This window comes from Lolium perenne, chromosome 5 (genome assembly GCF_019359855.2).
Source record: "Lolium perenne isolate Kyuss_39 chromosome 5, Kyuss_2.0, whole genome shotgun sequence".
Classification (NCBI taxonomy): domain Eukaryota; kingdom Viridiplantae; phylum Streptophyta; class Magnoliopsida; order Poales; family Poaceae; genus Lolium; species Lolium perenne.
The window spans coordinates 14,293,600-14,303,837 of NC_067248.2; the positions used below are offsets into that span (position 1 = coordinate 14,293,600).

The 10,238-nt window shown below is 41.5% G+C and overlaps 1 protein-coding gene across 1 annotated transcript; it reads right to left on the bottom strand.

The window, feature by feature from the left end:
- Positions 1 to 827: 827 nt before the first annotated feature.
- Positions 828 to 3,317, bottom strand: LOC127298933 (adenylate kinase isoenzyme 6 homolog). Its single transcript, XM_051328801.2, has 3 exons — positions 3,000 to 3,317; positions 1,132 to 1,277; positions 828 to 1,041 (listed from the first exon to the last, which is right to left on the bottom strand). The coding sequence occupies exons 1-3, from the start codon at positions 3,207 to 3,209 to the stop codon at positions 852 to 854; spliced, it is 546 nt and encodes a 181-aa protein (XP_051184761.1). The 5' UTR covers positions 3,210 to 3,317; the 3' UTR covers positions 828 to 851.
- Positions 3,318 to 10,238: the final 6,921 nt, after the last annotated feature.

Here is a 10,238-nt window from a genome sequence, read left to right on the forward strand (position 1 = left end):
GCAACAGCCTGCATGCAGCCGATGGCAAGGTGCTAAGCCGGCTATATGCATTGAATGTGTGTCCTGTGAGTTTTGCATGTAAAGCAAACCAGTACAAATTTACATAGTTAAATATTCAACAAAGCTAACTAGTAGCTAGCTTATTGTACTAGTGTTTTCATTTTTGATGGCTATAAGTGATATGGTTTGAGTTATATAGCTAGTAGCTGGCTATATTATTGCCCTTGCTCTCAGCAGCAACTACGTGTGTAAGAGCAAGTACAATAAGACTGACTCAGCAGGCTATAAGAATTAAAATAGTGTTGTTTTGCTTAGGTGGATGAGAGAGAAGTGGAGAGAGAAGAGAGATGGGCTCTCATGCAAGAGTCAGCTCTTACACGTGCTCCTAGGCACTTTATGAGTATGTGTGGTGGGCTTTTTACATATAAAGTTATCAATCCTTAAAGCCAACTATTGTACAAGTTAGCTATAAGCTGACTATAGCTGGCCTTATAGCCAGCACCCGGCTGCACTATTGGAATTGCTCTAACGCGAGCGGAAGCCGGCTACAAAAAGAAAAGCCACCTCAAGTTCAGGGCCAGCCTCCAGGTGCGTGCGCATACATGAACAATATCTAATCTAGACACCCCAAGACGGTATGACATACTTAACCAGTCATCGAATCCAAGACTAACTTTGGGTTCAGTTAGGTGAGGACGACGGACAACCTTTGATGCTAAGATTTAAATATCTGATAAATCCAAATTTTGAACATGAAAATAATCTAAATATACCAATTTACAATCAGCATTCCAGACAACACAATCCTCCAGCAATCCAACTCCAAACTCAAAACATATGACTGGACTAGCTCACTGGGATGTTGGTCTCCAGTTGTTTATCCAATCTGTCAACGTACCCACGTTCCTACTAATATCCTCGACATTGTCACTTCGCAATGGCATCACCAGATCCTCTTTGTAGCTATCCCTCGCCTCCTCCAGAAGCACTTGAAAAATCTCACACTCTATGTTGTTTGTGAGCTTGGCAACCATATAACCTCTGAAAAAGAAAGTGTCAGAAGTAAGTTTGGCACATCACTTTCAGTCGCTCCAAGGAGGGTGAGTCTTCCAAGTTGGATACTGGATTTACCTGCTTGTCAAGCGATCATGCAGTATTGAGTTGTCAGTCTGAAGTACAACTACAAGGTCAAACCAACGTTCTGGAAAGAAATCGCATCCGTGGTAATCTACAAGCATGCCACCTTCTTCCATCTTGTCCTCGAGCTCATCACAAACCTGCAGCCAAAAATACAGGTATCAGCAAGTGCATTTCAAACCGACAACATAGATGAGACATACTGCACATATATCTTCGAAAGGTTTGTGTTAATGGTGAGTTCACTCACCCTTCTACGATTACATGTGCAAAATAGGCAGGAATAAAATATTGGAGCAGCAGACAGTCAAATTCAGCATCATATCTAGAGGGTTCTAGCTTCTTAACTTCTGCAAAATCAGGATGAAACCAAGTAGTTTGAGTGGTATGAACTATTGAATTGTTTCTCAGGTTTCTGTGCACATATTTATTTACTTTGGGTAGTGAACTCCACGCTCCAGCCAGCTTCTCCCGGATCCCCTTCCTCTCCACCCTCTGAATCTGCTCTGCCCCAACCATGCTGCATCTATGTTGGATGATGCAGCTGAGAAGGAGGCCATTTCAATCTCAGCTTCCATGTCCTGAGAATACTGCAGTCCATGATGGACGATGCAGTGGAGAAGGATGTTCATAGAAGGCAGTCCGAATCAGATCGGAAACCCGACATTGTTTGGTGAGGCTACACAGCGGAGGAACTACATCAGACCGATGACGCACCGCCTCACTTCTCCTAAATCGTTGGAGTTCACCGCATGTCACTCCTATCCTCGCAATACAGGCACGTAACCCATTATCCTTAGATCTATCTTGTTCTGCAGCCCAATTAATTAATCACAGAACCCCTCAAAATCGGATTAATCCTTACCATCTTACCAAGAAAATTGGTATTGAAGACCACTTGTCAGCACTGCTCATGACCGAGTTCTAAAAAAAATCCACGTGTTGTGGGATCTAGAAGAATATCTACCAAAATGGACTACTTCTCATTCATTGTTCAAGTTCCTTTTTTCCAAACAAAGCTAATAACAGTGGCTATTTCTACAATTAGAATTCCTACTGATTTCGTCCACTTTCCCTTTAACTCAGACGCTGCTAAAGTCATTGGTGAGGCGAAAAAACCCAAGCTCCATGGTCTGCTTCCATTAAGATGACGTAATTTCGTCACTCATAATGTGCTTGAAATTTGGGTTAGCCCAACAACGCCAGATTTTAGTTATGTTCTTATACTCTCTTCTTGAACTGCATCTTCTACTGGATTTGCAGGTCCAATGAATTTCAAAACATTTGGATCCTTCGTGAAACCTAAGACTCGAACTAAAGCCTGTTTCTAACAATAACACATCAGATCTCACGACTAATTCAAATTGAACTAAAATAAATCTAGTCAATGGATGGTCTAACCTACTGAACAGGTGATTACATCCAACACATGTAACTACTGACAATCTAAACAATCAGCACGCGCGATTTGATATGTCATAATTTAATTCCAGGCAGTGTAGACGAATGGGCTACATTGTTTTTGCGGTATACATGGAACCATGTTCCTGTTGGAATTTTGGTATTGGGATAGTATTTGCTTCAAAACTCTACCAAGTTTGACCAGATTTTAGATACAAAAGGATCTTTAGCAGTACAATTACCTTACAGTACTATATCTTAAATTCAAAATACTGAACTAACAATGATCTCTCTTGCAGTTGTCAGAAAAGCATATATGGCTTTTTTCCTGCTGCAATTTTCCAGAGAACCACACATTCGCACGCATTACAGAAAACAAAGAAATCTTGGACATAATTCGATCAGAGATGCCAACGGATGGATCAGAACCAGCAAGCATACTAGGATCGGAGGGTGCATACCAGGTCCTCGTTGATGACGTGGCAGTCGAGGCCCTCGTCCCAGCCGTCGTGGAGGCCCTTGTCGCGGACGAGGTCACCGATGTTGACGTGGGCGACGGCCGCGGCGTCGGCGAGGAGGGCGCAGGTGGTCGTCTTCCCCGTCCCCGGCGTCCCGGTCACCAGCACGTTGGGCCGCGCGCGGGCGCGGGCGCTGGCTCTCCTCCCCGCCATCCCGGGTAGGTCGCGTTGAGAAGTGGCTCGGGGAGGGAGGTGAGTGCACGGCGGCGTCGCTTAAACTGGGCGGTGGTCTGCAGAGCCGGGAGTCGCCGACGGGAGGAGGTTGCGGGCGGCGCTGGGAGGGAATAGGGTTTGGTCCCGCGCCTACCGAAGGAAATACGTGTGGAAAGTCATGTACTATTTCCTTCCATTCTAAAATAAATAAATGTATTAACTGAGATATACTAGTTGAATGCCTGTGTGTTGCTACGGCTCTAATAAATTATTTTTCGTACAAACATAATACAAATTAAAATGCAAATGTATGAGCCGTTGTTTGACCTGTTATGTTTTGGCGCCTGAGTCATGTCACTCGCTCGTGTCGTTCGTTTGTTAGATTAGCGAATTGAACAAATCGGCTCATGTGATTGTCTCCACACTTGTCTGGCCACGTTTCCTGCAAACAACTTGTGGCAGCACGTCCTCTATAGTATCAAAAGAGTAGAAAGTTGATATCAAAAAGTCATTCAATTTTAACAACCTAAATTAATGGCGGTTGCAATTAACCAATGCGGCTGATCGGACATCTTACTCCTCTTCCCTTTCCGCCCCTCATCGACATCAGGAGACACTTTTTTGTTTGCCTTTTACTTGTGGGACGTTTTCTTTTCCACTTACAACTTGCAAGGACAATAATATCAATGCCCCGTGTTTTAGCCAGATTTCTAATCAGGCCCCAATCTCTTTATATGGTAATTGACTATGTCTTGCAAAGCGTCCTAAAAACATGTAAATGGTCTTAAACTCAAAACACAAGTGTTCACAAGAAAATAATGCATTTCACTATTCAAGACTGAATATCTTCCGCAAAGGAAGATACACAAACAACATGCTTTATGAAAAATAAAAGTTGAGTAGGTAAATAATCAGCCATCATTGCAGTGTCACTATTAAAGCATAAAATGGATTATGTGGTTAGAGTCTGTTGCATGTCACAAATACAATATTCTTTGGCCCAAATAAAAATGAGGCCACAATCATTGCATATCATATGCACAACAACAAAAGGTTTAGAAGTACCGCATTGGAAAATGTCCTCTAACCATCCAATTTAAAAATACACTCAACCTTGAATATTGTACCAAGAGAACCTTCATATCTTGTATACATCATACAATTTTGGGTACCAAATAATACTCAACTTTACCTCTTCTCGCCACACCACAAAGCATGGTCCTGAATCTATCTTGCTTATGACTTCAAGGATAAATAAAATATAATATATTCACCCCTTGGACTAAGCACCATTTTCTCTGCTATCCCTGGTGCATCAAATGAATCCATCGTTCATCGAAACTATATGAGTCAGTAACTGATTAAACCATACCATATTATTGGCAACAAACTTTAGTTTGGGCATTGACTAAATTGAAGTATTGTGTTATAAATAAGAGTCCTAGAGCTGCAAAATGATTTATTTTCAACACAAGACACTATTAACATACATACTATTCAAACTGCTGAAACATTCGGATATGCAATTAGGGCATATCTCAGTGCAAATTTTCAGTAAGTAATAGTACACTTTGAGAATAGATGGATGTGTCAGCCAGTAGAACAACTGAAAAATAAAAAGAAGAAGATTAGCACCAATTCGTGTGGAAAGTCATACGAAAGATAAAGATCATGACTTCTTCTCTTGAAGTCCTGGCTCAGTAAATTTTTTGATCATGCGAGTGATTAGAAAAACATGCTTAGATTCTTTACCTAATTTTCATACATGGGGATATGATCTCACCTAAAATAAGAATATGCAAATTTCGGTACACATGATAAAGTTAAGCATTGAATGCAGCAGAGTATTTCTCATTTCATGATATGTCAAGCGAGCATTAGATCATGTGCATGCATGTATACGTCTGGATTGGATCAACAAAAGGTATAGGAGTACAAAAAACACCATGTTCTGCTGTTCGAACTTGTTTTCCCCTTGGGCACCTCATATCCCTTGTCGGCCAGCCAATCAATAAAACTATAAAATTCATAGCTTCATGCCTCGTCGTCCCTTGCTGGCCGTCACTGATAGAATATTTTAACACAAGTAGAAATTAAATAGGCTAGAACCAAAAGGACATCATGTGAGATTATTGACTTCCTTCTGTGTGTCTGGTATGCGTAAGAGCTATGGTCGAACAAATAGAAATGTGAGATTTTAGAATTACAAAGCATGTACCATTGACTTGATATGAGTTCTATATTTAAGTTTTGATATACTATTGGGCTACTTTTGTATGGTCATTATCAAAAAAGTTATTTCAGGGTGGTCTTCTCGCCATCAGATATCCAAATCATGGATTTAGTCCCATTGTTCGTCATCTAACTACCAAATAATCAGGCTATGAATGCAGAAGGAGCTCATAAAAAATATAACACCCGAAGTTATGTGAGATATCCATCTTTAATAACTTGGCTCCATGTGTGAAAAGATTAACCATCCACGACCTTCTTGAGCGCTTAACAAGCTTTATTTCCTTTTCATGACAAAAATAATAGAGCCACAACCTGAGGATAAATGCAAATGGTCATGTAGCAGACATTATGAGACCAAAGTAGACCCGACATCTTGAATATATATATATATATATATATATATATATATATATATATATATATATATATATATATTATCTGCATATATACTCCTAGTCCGGGAAATAATTCCAAAAAATCTAACAAACCAGATAATCACTGGCAACAACTTATGAGATTGGCAATTCTATTTATAGGGACTCAGACATATAAGAGCAAAGGCCAATATGTAGATCTATCTTTAGGTGATGATGCTGACACATACATTCCTATACAACCATCTAAACTTCCAAATAACATTCTGGAACAAAGAGGTGTTTAGGTCAAGAAAACATACAATTGATGTGTCAAGCAACTTGTTTCTACAGGTCAAGAAAACATACCTTCAAATCTAGTCACGTAATTGACATAATTGCATACTGGCAATGTTAAGACCTTCCACATATGTATCAAACAGAGACATTTTGTGCAACAGTTTTGATTTTCCTGCACTAAAGTGAGAGTGTAAGTTGCTCATGCATACGCCATTCTCTTGAGAATTATTTGACACAACGCAAATTAAAGGTAGTGACACCTTTTGGTGTACACTCAGTACTTCCATTCTAAATTCTGATCAATTCCTCATGATGTTAATGCTTCAAATTAAAACTGATTTTCAGTCACTCTGAAACAGGAAAGACAAAATTAATTTGTAGCATGATTCAACTCAGCACCATTTGATAGAAAGAATGTAAATTTTGCAATGACGTTTTGTTAATTCTTAATTTCACAAACCCAGAAAGCATCATTGAATACTGCTATCATGTGCCCCAATTTAAACGTCTCTATATTGCAGTCATGCTATATTGCTATCATCTAATTGAGGGGGATTTAGCGCTAACGGCCAGAAACGTAATCCTAGCGCCCCCACTTAACACCCGCATTGTAGATGCTCTAACTCTGATTCTCTATTATCCTTTGTTTTTTTCTTTTGCAGTACAATACAAATAGATGTCATCACATTTTGAGGACGCCTGTACATTGAAATTTCTATCCAAGTGCACATTAAAAAGTTCTCATTGTGTGGCTTTTGCTTGCATGATGCATGCATCGAGGGAGATATCTCATGCCAAAAAACAAAATGAAGGGATGTACCTGGCTTATGCCCTGGTTGCCCAATCCGTCCAGCACCTCCCACTTTCCCAGAAAACAAAAGCAAAGGCTAGGTAGTAAAGAAAAAGAAAAAAAAAGAGGATGAACACCACCTGTAAAAGTTTTCAGGGAAAAAGGAGGATGCGCAAGAGAGAAAGGAAAGAAGCGATTCAACATCTCAGGCCTGCCTTTCACCGAGCCGGCTAGCAAACCAGAGCACGCCCTGTCGCCCCGCTTGCAAGCCACCAAACCGCTGTTGCGGAATCGAGCAGACAGAGTCGGACCTGGCCGGGAGGCCCTCGCCGTCTACGATTCGTTGTTGTCCTCGGGGCCTGCTGGGGTCCGTGCGCGCCTGATACTATGCCGCATCATGCAGGTCGGCGGATGTGGTGTGGTCCGCTGTGATGTGTGAATCGGTGATGTACGTCGCCATTCGGGCTGCTGTCGGTAGACGCACTGGCCGTTGCCGGCGCCGACCATGTTGGTCATCTAATTCTAAATCACCGTGATCTGAATTCAGTGTCGTGAACATCACAAAGTGCTCACCTTCTTGACACGAGCTTGGCCGCTCTTGCCCATCTTGTCCTCCCCGTCTTTCTGACACTGGCAGGCCTGCAGTTCACACCGGCCAGTGCCAACTCTCGCGGTCCGGCGCTGACCCTAGACGCAAGGTGCCGCACGCATTCGAGGGGACTGGATCTGGGAGGTCGGACGTGCGTGGGCAAGTGGAAGACATGGGAGGATGGTGGACGACCTGGAGCTTGGGGCTGGGAGGTTTTAGGCCGCGGGGATTTCGTTCCACTGATCGGAGGAGGTGGAAGTCGCCGGAGATCGACCTGGTAGTGGCCGCACGTGGATGGCGTCTCGATGGTTTCTTTCGGTGAGGGAGGGTAGGAAGGACCAAGGGGCGGGGTTGACTGAGGCCAGGCACAGTGCGCGGATACACCAAGGACGAGTAAAGGTAGAGATAATCTGTTGGTGTGCGGTGGCATTTAGCAAGCAGGTAAATAGTGGGTAAACTGTGACATTGTTACAAGTGTGACATTGCATGTTTCACCTTAATAGTAAAGATTAGAGATTGTATGTTTTAATTGGCAGCATTTTCTCCCTAGAAGAGTAGCAAAGATACTTATGTTATTCAGACACCGAATGCTCACGATGCCAAGGCACCGTTACCAACCAAAGTTGTTTAAACGGCAGTAGAGTTCTCCCTCCGTCCACAAAGAAGTGTACGCTAGGACATGTCTTAAGTTAAAATCGATTAATTTTTGACTAACTTTCTAGGAAAAAAGTAGCAACACTTATGACACCAAATTAATATGGCTAGACTTATCTTGACATGTAGTTCAATAATATAGTAGTTTCATGTCACATATATTGTTATTTTTGTGCAAAAAATCTAGTCAACATTAAAAACGTTTGACTTCCAAAAAAGGAAAAAGTTTACTTATTTACGGATGAAGGGAGTAGTTGCTTTCTGAGATGATGATGGTGGCAACTGGAGCAGGAGACAAATGTTTGTCAGCTGCTCCCCCTTAGGGCCCTAGAGTAACTCTCATTGCTGTATCAGGGACAATAGACAACTGGCCGTCAAAGGTTGCAGAAACACTCAATGTTTTCATGGTGTTTCTGGTAAGGGACAACACCAGAAAATAGCAAATACAAAATGTAAGCATCCTATTAATTGTGTCATCCCAAAACTCGGACCCCTTGGCTCCGTGTCCATGGCCGGCGACAGGCCTAACGTCGGGATGGCGATGTCCCAGCAGTCCCAAGTAGGGGATGTGTTAACTGAGGTTTAAGCATTTTTGTCTCTCGGATGGATGGAACTGCAATGGGCCGGTCTTATTGTTTCCACACATCGTTTGGCTCATATATTAAATTTTAGCATTCCAAATCCGATTCTTCCCGTAGGATTCCAATACGATTGAAACCAATTCCAGATCAGATTTTCCTGTTTGGTTATCCACCTGAACAGGAGGAGGAGGATGCGGTGCTGGGAGGGACTAGGGTTTGGTTCGCGGCTCGTGAGTCCCCCGCGCCTACCCAAGGAAATTCCCGTTGGGCCGCACTACCGAGGCCCATTAACATGTACTTCCTTACATTCTAAAATAAATAAATGTATCAACTAGATGATACTCTGCGCGTTGCGACGGAATACTTTTAGCGATGTATACAATAAGAATCCATATATTTAACTTTATGAAAGCTTTGATGTAAAGCAGCACATTTCATTATTTGATAGTCGGTAAAAAGCTTATTACATGATCCGAGTGCTCGATGAGTGCATCCTAGTATGCTTGTGAGATCAGCACGTGAATGTCCCCCTTGGTTCGCCTTTGTAGAATTAGATGCAAGGGCCGTCTCATGTCCTTGAGTTTTTATATTGCTAGGATTCAATGCGTCGATTAGTAGAAGGTGGAAGCACGGACGCACGCACGCGGAGAGTCTCATTGGTGTGCTATTTGTCAACCCATCTACTTAAATCTATGTTTGTCAAACTTCTTAATGCTGTACTGTAATTTCAGAGAAATTTGTCAACAATTGTCATCAGGAGATTGATATGCTGCTATGCTTACACGATGTCTAATTGTTTTGTTTAAAGTAACACGTTTTCACAGAAATGGATGCCCAAAGTATCACATTAGAGACCCTGTCAAATGTCCTAAAGGAGAAGTATTTTCAAAGAGCGGGAGTACTATTTCGATGAACATAAAATAAACAAAATTAAAGCATATATAAAATTCACAGAAATTAGTGGTAAGTACAAGAAAAACTGAAGCTATGCGAAAATTAGAGCCACATGAACAATTGAAAAACAAGGAAGCTATGTGTCAGTTATGATACTCAACCTAACAGTTGTCAATGCCAAGATATGCAAATGAATTTCAGGATTGCAAATTTATTTTGGAGAACACCTTGGCTCTTAATGTATGTCATGCTGTCACATGGTTCCAGACTAAGGCTAGCCATAGTGGTAGTATCTTAGCTAGTATCATGCACATTGGTCCCACAAAAATGCTGATGTGGCAGCTAATTAAGGAGGAAAGATAAGTTTAGAGTATCATAGGTGGATACTGTATCATAGCGCATATCACGAGAAAAGTTAATGCCAAACAAATCTTGTACATCAATTTGCATTGAGATTCTAAATAGCAATAAATATAGCATAACTATGATACTACTCCATGATACTACCCACAATAGGGATAGTATCATACACAAGTATCATATGCATGATACTACTATATGATACTTAGCACTATGGCCAGCCTAATACGGATAATAGAGATAGCTACAAACACAAGAACTAATCAAGTTTGG